The sequence below is a fragment of the Squalius cephalus genome, assembly GCF_949319135.1.
Source record: "Squalius cephalus genome assembly, chromosome: 1".
NCBI classification, from domain to species: domain Eukaryota; kingdom Metazoa; phylum Chordata; class Actinopteri; order Cypriniformes; family Leuciscidae; genus Squalius; species Squalius cephalus.
Window position 1 is genome coordinate 58,995,603 of NC_137122.1, and position 17,767 is coordinate 59,013,369.

The window sequence follows — 17,767 nt, forward strand, 5'->3', positions numbered from 1 at the left end:
GTTCCCGTGAGTGATTGATTAAGAAGTAAGTTATCTGATTTACATTCTATGCTGTTCGAACTTTAATATTCTGTATATTCAGTTACTGTCATCTGCACAATGTACTAGTTCAACTATAATTATATTTCTGTGTGAATTGCATACTATCTAAATTCATGTAAAGTCATATTGAAACTAGTTTGATACTGTTCAGTGGTTTATGTTCTGCAGTATAATTCAGATATGTAAGCAAATCATTTATGCTATATATTTAGATTCTAAATAACTGAATACACTTTACCAGAGTAATGATAACCTGATTTACTATTACTTCTGTTTTGTATAGTGACTATTCTTTATGCTATCGGTAATACTGTTTATACTAGCAAACTTATATTGTATTTTGTTTTCTCTGTTCATTGTAGACCACACATATACCTATGGGCAAATGCCTGTAATACTTCATACATGCTGAAATAATCAAAATAAACCCCTTCTGCTGGGACACTCTCTCTCTTGCTCCAGTTTCTCTAACCGGAAACTCCCACCACCATTTCTACTAGTGCTTAACGAACCCTTTGAGCGTCCCATACGCTCGTATATATATCATTAACAAATGTGACGTCATTCTCAGACAGGGCTATTATTATGTGATTTTTATGGTTGGCTTTCAAATAATTTTGAGGTTAGGACACCCACGGGGTTGTCCTAAAGTTAAGACAGTTTTTAGGATTTTTTTGTGGAGTTAGGATGCTTCTGTAATACCATTTTCCTATCCGTAGTTAAGATAAGATTATGCACTTAAGAAATGTCATTTTGTAATGGCTTTTGTCCTAAATGAGGTCCTAACTGAAACTGTCATACCAAACAGATAAGATAGGATTATAAAATTAGGATCTATCTGTTAATGCGCAGGCCAACGAGGACTAGACAAAGACTAAACAAGGGGGCGTGGTAACAGGAAACAAGGAGGCGGGACAAGAGGAGCACATGGCAAACACAAACAAAGACAAAGCCATGTGATCAGACACAACACAAACAAGGAAACATTGAACAAAGACAAAGCCATGTGATCAGACACAACACAAACAAGGAAACATTGAACAGAGACAAAGGGCAGGACCCTGACATCCATGTTCAAAAGGGGTAAAGCTTCTCTTTCTGAAGAACTGAGATGAATTCAGCTTTCACAGGATCTCTGTGTTTGCGAACAATGTCACAGATCTTTCTCATGCTCTCCTGACTGGTTAAACACTGTGTGATTTCTGAATATTGTTCCTCATGAATTAGTTCTTGCTGACGCAGTTTATCTGCAATGATCTGGACATTTGTAACCCCCTGAATGAGATCTGACCAATGCTTATTAAAATATCTTGCTTTATCTGCCTCACTATTCAGACACGGCTCGTCTCTCTTAGGATGAATCTGATCACTATTCAGACACGGCTCGTCTCTCTTTTTCAGTTCATTTTTCTTAATCGTTGTAGTCCAGACAGTCTTCTGATCCTCTTCTCTGATAAGAGTCATTTGAAGATCATTCTCCAGACTTGTGTTGACCTTGAAGAAGTTTGGGGGAGTTTCTCTTGTGAGTGTGATCCCTTCTTCAGGACTGATAGTGGAGGCACCAGGAACATCAAGAATGTGTGGCGTGTTCATCCGAAATGGCCTGCCAGGTCTGGGATGCCTGATGATGCATGATGAAAATGATTTTTCAGTTTCCTCAACTTTTTTTCTTTCACAGGGATCAAATGGAAAAAAGTAGAGATGTAGAATGGGAGGATCTTTAGAACACATGTAGAGAAGAAGATCGCAGTGTTCTTCCCATCCATATATCAATCTTATAATTAAAGTTATAATAGAGAAGGATGGTTGGACAATCTTAGCATGAAATCGGGTCAACTGCACAGGTTCTGTGGTTATTCCCTCGTCTTTTACGGTGAGGAATTTCACAGCATCTTTGAGAGAGGGGTCAGACTCTCCTAAACAGACGTAATGGGGCAGATGAACTTCCTCCAGTTTCCCTGAGATCACCGTCACGTCAATCACTGGACCGATCCGGCTGCACTGCAGCCTCTTCAGCTCTGCGTTGAGGAAGAGTCCGTCTACGGTACGGTACTGAAGGGTGACGACACAGTCACAGACCCATCGCATTCTGGTCCTGACACACTCGTAACGGCCTGGGTCAGTGCTGACCCTGAACTTTGACCCTCCTTCATCTGTACAGGCCGACGGCTCAATCTGAAGCCACTGATCAGAATCATCAGCTATATGGACACAAGACTGACAGTTCAGCAGCGGGTGAATATCGAGCCCAGTAGGTTTGGGCTGAGAGAACCTGTGAAGAACAAGAAGAAGGCAGAAGCAAAGAGTCAGCTGGTTTTATTAATCTCAGTTAATGTTAATTTCAATGTTTATTAATACATTATTAAAATCAAAAGTTGTATCTGTCAATATTATTTAATGGACCTGAACTAACATGAACTAGCAATGAACAGTTGACTAACTAACGTTAACAAATACAGTTAATGCATTAACTAATGTTAAAGGGGGGGTGAATTGCTGTTTCATGCATACTGAGTTTTTTACACTGTTAAAGAGTGTGATTCCCATACTAAACATGGACAAAGTTTCAAAAGTTAAGTTGTACGTTTGAAGGAGTATTTTTGTTCCAAAAATACTCCTTCCGGTTTGTCACAAGTTTCGGAAAGTTTTTTTCGAGTATGGCTCTGTCTTACGTAAGATAGAGCGGAATTTCCTTATATGGGTCCTAAGGGCACTTCTCCGCAGCCACGTGCGCACTCGTAGACCAGAGAGAGAAGAGAGCGAAAGCAGTACGTTACCTCAAAGCGCTATGCTCGGCTTTTAGGGAAGTCAATGTCACCAAAGAAGTGGGTTTTTGGTTGCCAGGGCAAGACAACCCTGCACAGATTCCCAAAGAACCCAGCGTTAAGGGAACAGTGGATGGAGTTTGTTTTTTTGAAGCATCAACGGAGGTTGTGCAAGACTCTTTGTTCCCTGCATTTCGACGATGATTGTTTTATAAACAAAGCCCAGATCGACGGATTTGCAGATCGTCTAATGCTTAAGGATCGAGCAGTCACAATGATAAAGGTTCGCTGTCGCATGCGGTGAGTAAGAAACTGCTTCTAATGTCTCTCTGTGTTGTTGTTAGCTCAGTTAGCACAGCTATAGCACCCCGCCCACACGGCCCGCCCCCAGCCGCTCGTTTTTTTCCGGAAAGACTCGGTACAGCCTATCTTTCTTTTATAAATGGGTGATTCTTCAATTAGGGGAACTTTTATGTCCCCAGGTTATACATTCATGTTAAAAATACTATATTATAAAATAAATAGTTTAGTTATTTCAAATAATATTTATTGAACCACCAAAAAATGTTATACACTAAAATCAGTATGATTTCCATTTTTAAAAATGTTTTCATCACTAACATTTGGCTACTAAGGCCTTGTCCCCAACCCAGACTTTAAAACTTATCTGCTCTGAAAATGTGATAAAATGTTATCAGTTCATAAAAAAAATCACAATATATGTTTAAAAAGTAACTTAAAAAGGCACTTGATGCATAATTCGGGTTCATATCTGTGGAATTTGTGAATATTTTTAACAATTTAGTATTGTCCACAACAATACTGTCATTACCACGACAGTCTACGATTACAACAAGGATATTTTTGAGGGTAAGACTTGTTTATGCTGTAACCATGGAAATGAAGACTAGCAGAGGAGCACATGTCAGCCATGAAAGAACAGTGATATTTGATGTCTGAAAAAGTAAGTAATTTAATCATGAATTCCTTCTGATCATGGAGTAGACTTATTCAGCGTCATTACCATAAATGCTGTAGCAGCAGTATTTTGATAAATGTATATATATATTTACATGATTTATGTGTATTTAAAGTTCTTTTTGTACTAGCTGCTGAGTGATGTTAGCAAATCCATGACCTAGCATCATTTTTCCTGAAAAAAAATAAAAAATGTCATTACCGCAACACGTCATTACCAACACAAAACTTGTTGTGATGGTAATGACAAGTGATGGTGGTAATGACATGTGCAAAGTCTAAATTCTAAATAAAACCTAATTTTACAACAAGGACAATTCTTTATGAAATTAAATTAGCTTATTTTAATACCATGAGCAAGATCCTAAGCAAAAACATTGGGTTACCACAATACTCCCACATGACACACAATGGCATTGCTCTTTGACACTTTGCTCATTGAGTGACTACACTATGCCTGTCATTTAAACTAGGGCCCAGTATATCTTTCTCTCCACATCCCATCCATCTCCCTTTATCATCTCTAATTCACATTTTGAATGTTCAAATACATGTTTGAAAGCAAACACATTTTATTATGCATTGTTAGTTTTAACCCAATGCAACTTTTATGAGTTTTTAACCCAAACATATAGTATTTCACCTAATGGTAATAGTCATAGTTATGAAATGTTTATGAAGGATATTTTTATGCTGTTTTATCCCATTGTGACAATTGATTCTCTAGAAAATATTGTATGGTTTCTTCATGATTGAAATAAACATGTTCAAGTTAATGGTTGTCATATTTATATATATCTCCTCAAATCTGTCCATTTCTTGCAACAACACTCACCAGAAGTCATTATTTAAGCCTTTAAATTTGCTTTATGTATCAGTGCACTTTTCATTTATGTCATTACCAAAACACTATGTCATTACCAGAACAGTATGTCATTACCGCCACGTTGCTTAATTTACAAGAAATATACCTTTAAAACTGTTTTATGTTCAATCTTGAGGTACTAAATGAAAAGCCTAATGAAATACTCATCCACCTATTCAAAGAAAAAACATCTAAAATTAATTTTCCAGAAATTAAACAAAAGTGTGCTTTGATGAACACAGAAAAACACATTTTGATGGTAAGAACAAGAAAATATATGTAATTCGCTGAATGGAAACATTTTGGTTTTTTATAAGTATTGTTGAAGGTTAATAATGTTTGCAAGATAAATGAGTTTAAATGATCTCCTTGATACATTCTTTGCATTATGAGACTTTTTGATGTTGTGATGGGAATGACGTTTTGCAGTGCCAGTTGGCAAATAGATATAAAATACTCAAATTATATTTAAGCTCAGTCGCGGCCATTATTATATCTTTACATCAAAGCATGTAAACATTGTCTTGACATAATTCTAACAAAATTCAACCAAATTTCATTCATCAAAATGTAAGATGGCAAAATAGCCCCCAATTGAAGAATCACCCAAATATAATAAAACTAAAGACGTTTTGGAGATATGAAGGATGCAATACTACTCTATAGGTACTCAAGATTAACAGGAGATTGAGTGAAAATGAGCATTTCACCCCCCCTTTAACTAATGGGACCTTATTGTAAAGCATTACCAACAATTCAAAACCAACAACATACAAACAGTTTACTATAAAAAAAACTATTTTTGACAAGCAGTTTCACAGAGAGAAAATATAAAGCTAGTATACACTCACCTAAAGGATTATTAGGAACATCTGTTCAATTTCTCATTAATGCAATTATCTAATCAACCAATCACATGGCAGTTGCTTCAATGCATTTAGGGGTGTGGTCCTGGTCAACACAATCTCCTGAACTCCAAACTGAATGTCAGAATGGGAAAGAAAGGATTTAAGCAATTTTGAGCGTGGCATGGTTGTTGGTGCCAGACGGGCCGGTCTGAGTATTTCACAATCTGCTCAGTTACTGGGATTTTCACGCACAACCATTTCTAGGGTTTACAAAGAATGGTGTGAAAACGGAAAAACATCCAGTATGCGGCAGTCCTGTGGGCGAAAATGCCTTGTTGATGCTAGAGGTCAGAGGAGAATGGGCCGACTGATTCAAGCTGATAGAAGAGCAACTTTGACTGAAATAACCACTCATTACAACCGAGGTATGCAGCAAAGCATTTGTGAAGCCACAACACGCACAACCTTGAGGCGGATGGGCTACAACAGCAGAAGACCCCACCGGGTACCTCATCTCCACTATAAATAGGAAAAAGAGGCTACAATTTGCACAAGCTCACCAAAATTGGACAGTTGAAGACTGGAAAAATGTTGCCTGGTCTGATGAGTCTCGATTTCTGTTGAGACATTCAGATGGTAGAGGCAGAATTTGGCGTAAACAGAATGAGAACATGGATCCATCATGCCTTGTTACCACTGTGCAGGCTGGTGGTGGTGGTGTAATGGTGTGGGGGATGTTTTCTTGGCACACTTTAGGCCCCTTAGTGCCATTTGGGCATCGTTTAAATGCCACGGCCTACCTGAGCATTGTTTCTGACCATGTCCATCCCTTTATGACCACCATGTACCCATCCTCTGATGGCTACTTCCAGCAGGATAATGCACCATGTCACAAAGCTCGAATCATTTCAAATTGGTTTCTTGAACATGACAATGAGTTCACTGTACTAAAATGGCCCCCACAGTCACCAGATCTCAACCCAATAAAGCATCTTTGGGATGTGGTGGAACGGGAGCTTCGTGCCCTGGATGTGCATCCCACAAATCTCCATCAACTGCAAGATGCTATCCTATCAATATGGGCCAACATTTGTAAAGAATGCTTTCAGCACCTTGTTGAATCAATGCCACGTAGAATTAAGGCAGTTCTGAAGGCGAAAGGGGGTCAAACACAGTATTAGTATGGTGTTCCTAATAATCCTTTAGGTGAGTGTATAATGCTGCGACTGACACCTGTGATGTCACTCACTAATAACAAACAATCAAATATAACAAACAAATATATACTATAATGAGAGTTTAATTCGCACACAATTGTCAAGTTATGTTTAACTAGCCAACATGAACTCTAAATTCTCCATCAATAAGCTAAAGCTGAATAATGTGTCAAGTCTTCTATAAATCAGTGTGGATATTTTCACAGAGGTGGAAAGATATCAGACCATCAGCAGTCTGAGGTGGACAGAAATGTTCATTATCAAACATAATAAATGAGTTTGACTATAAAGAACTGGACTGTTTTACTGCTTACAACACAACTGTCTACAGTTAACTGTGCTTGATTGTAATTGAGGAAGGGCTGGAATAGATCAAGTAATACTGAGTGAATTTGATTATTTCTGTCTTATTCCTCGTCTGCAGGAATATTAATAGAAAAGAAGATCACACTACAGCTAGAAAATTACAGAAAATAGCAAATTACAGTTTAGAGATCGTGTGTGATCAGGAGCTTTTGAGAAATACCAGTAAATCTAATATGAAGAGTAATTTGTTTATAGTCTCTGCACAGGAGGGACTCTGTGTTGTTTTCAAAACAAAGGAAAATATGTATTTATTGGCCACAACATGCTGTAAAATATCAGCATATGGAGTATCAGCAAAAACCCAATATGGTGCATCTCTGGTGTTTAGTGATGTATGAAGAACAGAGGATTGAACTATTATTCAATCTGGAAAAATCCTTCACTAAGACACAGTATATTTCACTCACCCGGTTGTGTGTGTATCACTGTTGTTTCTCTCTGGACGCTGTTTAATGTGACACAGAGACACTGAGGAGTTAAAATGATAAACCCCAAATCCAGCATAGAGGGGTTCAGTGAATGTGTGTGTGAATGTGTGTAAGTGTGTGAGTGTGTGTGTGTCAGAGACGCTGTAGAAGGACAGAGTGCCGGCCGACACGTCCACAAACACTCCTACTCTCTTACAGGATCCAGAACCAGCAGAAACAGCAGTGCAGTTACTATTGTGCCAGACAGAGAGTGTGTGATTATAGCAGATCAGACTCCAGGACTTCTCATTACATCCAAACACACAGTCATAACTCTCTCTTTTCCTCTGGATTCCTTTATATGACACTGATATTTGAGTATAATCTCCACTCCATTCAGCCTCCCAGTAACAGCGTCCAGTCAGACTCTCTCCACACAGAACCTGACAACACTTATCAAATCTCTCTGGATGATCAGGATACGACTGACTCTCAGACACCCATGTCACCTTTCTGTTCTCCTCAGACAGAACGAGATCAGTGTGTGCTGTGTTTGGATCCAGTGTGAGATCAACGGCATCTGAACACAAGAACACACACATTATAACAGCAACATTTACAACAACACACACTAAAACTGTGTTTGAGGACTTACATCTGTGTAGTCTTGATGTCATCATGAACTCTTTAACTTCTGAACCGTGATCCACACTAGAAAAAACACACACACACACACACACACACACACACACACACACACACACACACACACACACAGAGAGAGAGAGAGAGAGAGTTGACATTGGCTTGCATCGAGGGACAAATGAATTTCTACAGTATATCAATATTTTAACAAATATAAAATAATGTATAATTGACCCTTCGCTAAGCCCCGCCCTCCTTAATTACTGTCAAGCTTTCGCGCCTGGCACGTCTATTACAGTGTGCAACGGTTTCAGACATTCCCAAGGAGATAATTAGTCATTTTTGGCGAACAGGTGAAAATCAGGTGAAAAAAAGAGAGCAAGACAAAAGGGAATGCAGTATGCATTTGAGGGATATATCCAAGACATAATATGCAAACGATTTGAGAATAATTTCATCAAAATTGAAGCTAAAGCCTATAACGTTAGGTCCCAGCGCAAGCAGCCGCCTCGTACGCTGACCATACAAACTGAGGAACAGCTTTGTGCATGCACAGCAGGGTAAGTGAAATTTGAAAATATTCTAATATCTATAAATCAAACAGCTTATATCCATAAGTATTGTGGAATAAACACAAGACATTAGCCTGACCACTTTGCAATGTTCTCCCGCTTATATTTTTAGTGCGCCAGGCTAACGTTACTGCTCACACGTTGTGGGTCACATAAGTGTTATGAAATGATTAAGTTTGCATACCAACCTTTTCCTTGGAGATCTCCGGCAAGCCCCCTGATGTTCCCTCCTTTTACTAACTACCTATAACTTTTACTAGAACTAACACCGGGAGGGTCGCGATCGGATTGGGGTAACGTTACTAGTTGGGCCGTCAATTAACAAAATGCTGAAATATATTTTTAATTAACGTAAGTTATGTCAGTGAGCCTCCGTCTTGCCTTTAATCACACTGCTTGATCCACGAGCTGGACAATAACTTTATTCTAGAGCTGCTATATAAAGCCAAAACACTTTAATTTTAATTTCCTATTATCAATGTAAAGCTGCTTTGGAACAATCTACATTGTTAAAAGCGCTATATAAATGAAGATGACGCCCGGCATTTCTCCCCTTGGGTTTTAGGTTTCGGGAAGGGAACAAAATCCACCACCCCTTCCAAACTTTTAGGATACCGGGTATCAGATTTGCACAATCCATACACACAACGCTTCGGCATGTTTCCATCGCTCGAAAGCTTGCCAGAACTCCTGCGCCTAGTTACGGTTGATAATCCACGATTGGCCGGTGGCGGTTTTCGGGCATGGCTTAGCGAAGGGTCATACGACGCATTCAACGAAGACGCTCAAGCGGTTGCCATGGTAAAGAACACCACCTGTGGTTGCCATATCCTGTATCTGAGACTAAATCACTAAATGTTGAGAAAGCAACAGAATATTGTGTTTTTCTCCTCTCTTCTTCTGTTCTCTTTTCTTATTATCTCATCTTCCCTCTTCTCATCTTTTCTTCTCTCTTCCCTCTCTTCATAAAGCTCCACTGAAGGGTTGCCAGATATCACAAAAAAACTAAACAAACCACTTAAAAACACAATATAATAAACAGACAAAACTGAACCAGAGGAACCAATATTAGGGCCCTATAAAATCCGTTTTATTTTTTCCCAAATTCCGTTTTATTTTTTCCCAAATTCCGTTTTTTCCGTTTTAATTTTTGCAAATTCCGTTTTTTCCGTTTTAATTTTTGGGAATTCAGTTTTTTTTTTACCCTTTACTGTTATTTTTGTCGTAAAAAGAGTGTTTTTAATGTTAATGATTAAAATGTACACAAATAAAATAGGAATGACCCTAAATTTAATGAGGTAACAAACAAAATTCTCATTTTAAGAGGTGTTAAATATGGTTTGGTTTGTTTACATTAGTGAATGTATTAGGCTACTAACATGAACCACGAGCAATACATTTGTTACTGTATTTATTAATCTTTGTTAATCTTAGTTAACCCTAACCCTGTATTTTTATTATGTTACTTCACACTAAGTTAACAAATACAACTTTTCATTTAAATAATGTAGGCTACTAAATGGTGAAATTAACATTAATAAAGATTAATAAATGCTGTAGAAGTGCAGTTTATTAATAGTTAATGAGTTTAATAAATGGAACCTTATTGTAAAGTGTTACCGATTTTGTTATACACCGAACCGATTCAGTGTTGGACAGATCAGTTGTTTTAACTATTCATTAAAATGAATCGGTTCAAAGGAGTCATTAGTTCGCGAATCTTACGTATCATTAGCAGACTTGTGCGCGTTGTGTGATTATCCCGGCAGTTAGGATATCGCACAAGATTTGTCAACACAGAAAACATTTCATCATTGGATAGGTTTTGTTTAGTTTATTGAAAGTGTTTTTATGTCAGCTGAATGGGCGGAACGCTTTTCAGAGAAGAAGGCAAGGTAAAAAGTTTTTTTTGCACAATTCACACCCAGCGGTAGCCTAATTCAGGAAAAAAATATCCGAATGCTCCACGTGAAACTTCGTTCTTCCGATCTTTTACCATTGTGTCAATTCTCAATTGATTTAGATTAATAAGCGCGAGGGAGTGAGAGAGAGCAAGACAGTTTGAAGACGCGCGCGCGACCGGGCCTCTCTCTCTCTGCTCGTTCTTTCAGTAATATGCGATTTTCCTCAGACATACGTTTTTCTCCCACACAAAAACAGAATTTTATTCCAAATATGTAAAATTCCGCGAAATTCCGTGTTGACACTAGATTCCGCGTTAATTTGCCAATTCCGCGATTCCGTCCGCGATTCCGTGATCGCGGAAATTATAGGGCCCTACAATATGAACAATATAACTAGTATTAAAGGAGAACTCCGGTCAATTTTAACATTGAGCTCATTTTTTTGTACATTTGGAGTGCTGTCAATACAGAGAACAACGACAAAAATCGGTGTTGCCTACACCGAGTTATTCTATTTTTAAAATTTGCACCCTGTTGACTTCAATGGGGCAAGTTTTAAACCTGCTTTTAGCCTTGAAAATCCTTGAAATCACTCACATGACCTGTGCACTTGTAATGACACATCAAGGATGTTAAGAGGCTAAAAGCAGGTTTAAAACTTGCCCCATTGAAGTCAACAGGGTGCACATTTTAAAAAGGGGATAACACGGTGTAGGCAACACCGATTTTTGTCGTTGTTCTCTGTACTGACAGTGACAGCACTCCAAATGTACAAAAAAATGAGCTCAATGTTAAAATTGACCGGAGTTCAATTTAGTTCGAAATGTTTTGAAAAGGCAAGACATTTATTATGAATAAAAAATGTCAATATAAATATTTAGATATTATAAATTGATTGAAGAAGTAACATGAGATTGAAAAATAACAATTTGACAAAACTTAAAGTTTAATTACACCTATGAATCGTATTTAATTTCAATAAATTTGAGATTTCCTTATTTATAAGGAGGATCAAAGGCTTCAGGAAAATAAACTATTTAAATTCAAAAACAAGAATCAAAAATAAAAACTATGCATATATTGAATCAAAAAATTATTCAAAATCAAGAATCTATTTTCACTCACTCATACACACACTCTCTCTCTCTTTCTCTCTCTCTCTCACACACACACACACACACAATTTATTACAGTTTGTATAAAACAGACACACAGAAGGCCCTATTTTGCACCCAGCGCAATTGACTTTGTACACTGACACATTTATCATTCCTATTTTGCACCCGCGCACAGCGGACTTTTCCCTCCACAGAACGCCGGTTAACTAAGAAATACACTTGCGCTCCCAGGGGCGGTTCAGCGCAAAGAGGAGGCGTGTTCCGGCGCAAACGTTCCCTGGTGCTATTTTACAGGTTTAGAAAACAATTCCGCCACTGATCAGGAAAAACCTAGTCTAAAGTCAGTGGCGCATGCTTGGCCGTAATCAATGTAGCGTGTGCACAACGCGCATACACTTTGATTCTCTCATCTACACAGAAGCAGCAGTTTTCATTTTTGCAAATCATACATTATTACGATAGATAGATAGATAGATAGATAGATAGATAGATAGATAGATAGATAGTTTATAATTATTATAATTATAAAAGCATACATCTAGCTTACACATTTACCAAAATTATAATACGCCTATTTAACCGAAGCTAATTTGGGTGTTTCTCCATCCCCAATGTCACTTCTCTGTGTTTTACGGCTCTGACGTAAAGAACGTCTGTCTCCTCGGCTGTGAACCGCTCCTGGCAAATCCGCCATTACAATAGGAATCCGCCATGGAACAAACGCGCCTGCTCTTAAAAGGAATGTGAGATGACGCTCTGATTGGTTTATTTCACGTTATGCCCAAACCACACCTATGAATAATGAAGCGACTTCAGACCAACCCATTTCAGATTTGCGCCAGGCGCAAGAGTCATTTATCCCGCCGGTAAAATAGCAACAGCGCCTAAGACCCGCCCACAAAGTTACTTGCGTTTCGCGCTTGCGTTTCAGATCGTTAAAATAGGTCCCAGAATCTTCTCATATTGTGACCACGATCACTTTGTTTTGTACATGAACAGTTCACATCACACACACACACACACACCTTGCTTGTTGTGTCCAGACTGAACTACTGTAAAGCTCTCTCGTCTATCAGTGGATATATTAGGGATCCGCTGACAGACACCTGCTTTCAAACGCTCCTGTGTAGCCAATCAGAGACATATATATATTGAGGGCATTAAAGCATGAACACAATGGACAACCAGAGGTGTTTAAGAATTCGTTCAACAGCGCTCGAAAGGTTAGAGGGACATGCTGGTATCGTATGGTCATATTTTTTAAATTTCAGTACCGACTTGATACTGAAGTCGGTACTTTTGACAATACTAGCCCTATTTACGAATGTTTTGTTAAAGTTGGGGACACCTAATATTCAAAAATATTATTGATCTGCCTGCACTGGGGAAAAGATGGCGCCGTTGTCTCTGGCTGATGACGAGCTGATGATGGCTGAAAAGATGACGGCCGTCTGTCTCTCTGGATTTCCTTTTGCCTGTCTGCATTAATTTTAAGTGTGGCCTACCATGTCACTGAATCACTTATGACTGCCAGTCGTTACTCAATATCAGAACAACTATGGAGTTCGGCTATAACAAAGGCGTGTTGGCCGAGTGCTCCAGCTTTCCTGAGAACTCTGCCTCTGTGCTTACGCCGTGTGCCGCCTGTACTTCCTTGGAGGAAGTGCCACAGGAGGAGAGGAAAGCGGGGTGGTGCGGCCGTCAGGCTGAAGTTGGAATTGGCGTCTGGACTGGTTGGTTGGCCCTATCGGAACGCTCGTGTCCTTGAGAGGGATCATGGATTTTACATCGCGAGGCGCTCGCGGGAGACGCCCTATCAATGGATATGTCATCTGGCTGGGGACTCGTCAGTGCAGCCACGGCGGCGACGTGTCCCTTTTTTGTGGCGTGGTGGAGTGGATCAGCGGCACCTTCGCTCATTGGAACGGGTACCTCATCAAGCAGCACAGCTGCACAGCCTGTCAGTGACTCTGTATCTATTAGGATGGTTATAATAAATTCCAGATCGTTGGGAAATAATACATTTATTTTTAATGACATTATAACCACTGGCAACATTGACTTTTTATTCGTGACGGAGACCTGGCTTCCTGTTGGTGGTATTAGCTCTTTCTCGGAACTCCTACCAACTACAGTTCCCTTTCGAAAGGGAACTCTACACTACGTCAGAATGACACTATGGGGAACGCCTCAGGCGTGACAGGTGTCTGAAATCAAATATCAACTCACGTCAATCATGTTGACCGGCGATAGCCCGTGAATCATCAGCTTGATTGATTAACGAGCGACCTGGATGTATAAAGGGGAGCCTTGCACACATGACAACATCTCTTCATCTTCAGGGACTGTTTGTCTGTTTTGAGAATATCGCAAGTGAAGCGCGGGAGGCTCTCGAGAGAGCCTCTTGTGCAAACTGTGAGCGTTTTTTTAAAGATGCTCCACTACTCTTCGGACCCTTTTCTCGAGGGAGGAGGGTTCAGCATCTCCGTGGTGAGAAGAAATATCTCGGCGAGCGTGAGAAAGAAAAATCCGTGCGCTGTCGGATGTTTCAACCTTGCACCTGTTGACTTTCTTCTCGAGGGATGAAAGCTATATTTATTTTAACGGCTCGTTTCTCGCGCTTGCCGAGGCAGTGTGTAGATTACGAGAACGTATGAATAAGTATTAAAACAGTATTGTCTGGTGGTTATGGCTGCATTTAATTCTATGAATTAAAATGATGAGCAGTGAACAAAAAGAGCAGGTGTAATTCTGGTATTTTTGTAAAATGTGAAATTAACATATTTCTGTTTCTTTTCAGACCACGTCTCCTGTTTTAGAGTCTGGGGCTAAATGGTTTGGGGTAAGAAAGTAAATCTAAAGATTTTTTCGATGGTCAGGTAGTAGGTCTTAACAGGCCTCCTTGACCAGACAGTCCCCATTTTGCAACCGGACAGCGCTTGGAATGTGGTTATCAGGTTATAGGCCTCACTAGGCCTTCCTGAATATAGCTTCCACATACTATGGTTGAATGAGCTCCCACATACTGTGGCTATCAGGTCATAGGCCTCACTAGGCCTTCCTGAATATAGCTTCCACATACTATGGTTGAATGAGCTCCCACATACTGTGGTTATCAGGTTATAGGCCTCACTAGGCCTTCCTGAATATAGCTTCCACATACTATGGTTGAATGAGCTCCCACATACTGTGGCTATCAGGTCATAGGCTTCACTAGGCCTTCCTGAGTATGAGCTCTCACATACTGTGGTTTAATATTCAGCTCCCACATACTGTGTTCACCAGGTGCTGCGGTTGCCAGGTTACAGGCCTCACCAGGCCTTCCTGGTTATGACATTAATTTAGACATTGACAAGTTCTCATAGCTTATAATAAGCTAGCTTTTAACAGTATGTGTAGTAGGCTTCCTCTCCATATGAGGGTCATATTGCTGAGGCCTCCATATACTTATTGAGCCTAGGCTGGCTAGTTATTGCCAAATATATGTTGTAGGCTTCCTCTCCATTTGAGAGTCGTACTGTTGAGGCCTCCATATACATATTGCATGTTTCAGGCTTCCTCTACTTTCAGAGTCATTCTGCAGAGGCCTTCATGCAAATAGCAAGCTAGCTTTTGTCAGTATATGTTGTCGGCTTCCTCTCCATTTGAGAGTCGTATTGCTGAGGCCTCCATGTATTTATTTTATTGCATATGTTTATTGCTAGATATATGTGTTAGGCTTCCTCTCCATTTGAGAGTCATACTGCTGAGGCCTCCATATACTTACTGTATTACGTATGTTATTGCTAGATATATGTGTTAGGCTTCCTCTCCATGTGAGAGTCGTACTGTTGAGGCCTCCATATACTTATGGCATGTTTCAGGCTTCCTCTACTTTTAGAGTCATCCAGCTGAGGCCTTCATGCATGTAGCAAGCTAGCTTTTGTGTTCGTTTATGTAGTAGGCTTCCTCTCCATATGAGAGTCGTACTGCTGAGGCCTCCATATACTTACTGTATTGCGTATGTTATTGCTAGATATATGTGTTAGGCTTCCTCTCCATATGAGAGTCGTACTGCTGAGGCCTCCATATACATATTGCATGTTTCAGGCTTCCTCTACTTTCAGAGTCATCCTGCAGAGGCCTTCATGCAAATAGCAAGCTAGTTTTGTGTTAGTATATGTAGTAGGCTTCCTCTCCATATGAGGGTCGTATTGTTGAGGCCTCCATATACTTATTGTATTGCTGATATATGTGCTAGGCTTCCTCTCCATATGAGAGTCGTACTGCTGAGGCCTCCATATACATACTGCATGTGTCAGGCTTCCTCTGCTTTCAGAGTCATCCTGCAGAGGCCTTCATGCAAATAGCAAGCTAGTTTTGTGTTAGTATATAGGCTTCCTCTCCATATGAGGGTCGTATTGTTGTCCCTTCAGACGATAGGATGTTGTCATGTGTGCAAGGCTCCCCTTTATACATCCAGGTCGCTCGTTAATCAATCAAGCTGATGATTCACGGGCTGTCGCCGGTCAACATGATTGACGTGAGTTGATATTTGATTTCAGACACCTGTCACGCCTGAGGCGTTCCCCATAGCGTCATTCTGACGTAGTGTCTCGTTCCCTGTTCTCAGGGAACATAGTTTACAGTCGTAACCTGAGACGTTTTTTAACCCCCTGAGGTCGGCTATCGCGCCGGCGCGATAGGCTAGTTTTTTTCCGTATGAGTGCAAAAAAATAATAAAATAAAAATATTAATTTTTATCTTATATGCTTGTGTTGTACATCAATCGATCCTGTTTAGTGTGTATTTTTTTTGTGTATGCTCATAATAAAAACAAAGTGTTGTGCTTTTCGCCAAATAAAGAAAAATAAACATGATGCGAGTTCTGCCTACTCTCCGTCAGTGAAGACCATTCTGAAACGCGTCCGAAAATGAACTGTAACTCAGCGAATACTCAGTCAAACTGGCATACAGTCACACAGGCATGAAGCTTGAATTATCTTCTTTTAAATGAAGTAATTTTTATAAAAAACAAATATTCACAGTTTATGTAATATGTATGCAAAGAGAGAGATGTCAGTCGTTCTCATCTCAGCTAATTAAGTTTTAATGTGCTCCGCCCACGGAGAGCGCGCGCTATTCAAACGCAAATGTGAGGCGATCCAAACAAAACTGTGAAACGCCCACATCAGCTGGATAACACACACGCGAGTTCACTTTCAGACTTATGTACTTTACGATGCTGTGAGGAATAATACTATCTTGATAATAATCCTGCAAAAATTTACCTCAGAAGTTCTGGAAGTATCATTTCGAGGAGCAAACGGATCCCGCTGAGGAATTAGGTCAGTTCTGTTTTCTTTGTTCTAATCGGAATGAATGAACGCAAAGATGCGTGCTGTTGTGGAGCTACTACAGCTGGCAAAAATACTGTTTAAATATGAATTGCGTTTCTGTGTATGAATGAATGAACGAACGAACGCACAGATGCGTGCTGTTGTGGAGCTACTACAGCTGGCAAAAATACTGTTTAAATATGAATCGCCTTTCTATGAATGAATGAACGCACAGATGCGCGCTGTTGTGGAGCTACTACAGCTGGCAAAAATACTGTTTTAATATGAATCGCGAATACAAAGAAAGATTACACTGGAAATATTGTTACAATTTTAAATGTTGTTGTAATTGTATAACCTTAAAAAAAAAAAATATATATATATATACATATATATATATATATATATATATAAGGATAGATGTAAACAAAATCTTAAAAGGTCATTATGAGCCTTCTCTTTAAATAATTTTATTATGCTTTATTAGTGACACATTTGGGAAGAGAATATATTCCAAATCTGAAAATACAGTATGAGAACAATTAACTGCACAATTACTAGAAATGTTTACCTTGGATATTGTACAATTTGCAAGCAAAATTTGTGGAAAAAACAACAAACCACTTATATATTGTCCTTGCATTCTTGTGGCTCAGTCACACACCTGAATGAAAGGCTCATTACGTATGCAGCCTCATTATGCGGGCCCCATTGACTCCACA

At 39.4% G+C, this 17,767-nt stretch overlaps 1 protein-coding gene across 1 annotated transcript in view; it reads right to left on the minus strand.

Moving 5' to 3' along the window:
• Nucleotides 1-201: 201 nt before the first annotated feature.
• The window catches only part of LOC307167722 (NACHT, LRR and PYD domains-containing protein 1 homolog), a 32,068-nt gene continuing 14,502 nt past the window's right edge, over nt 202-17,767 (minus strand). Inside the window, exons 3-5 of the mRNA XM_079886998.1 lie at nt 8,144-8,199; nt 7,489-8,068; nt 202-2,314 (exon numbers count right to left, since the gene is read on the minus strand). Coding sequence (XP_079743124.1) covers nt 1,117-2,314; nt 7,489-8,068; nt 8,144-8,199 — 1,834 coding nt within the window. The 3' untranslated portion in view covers nt 202-1,116. The remainder of the gene's footprint in view (nt 2,315-7,488; nt 8,069-8,143; nt 8,200-17,767) is intronic.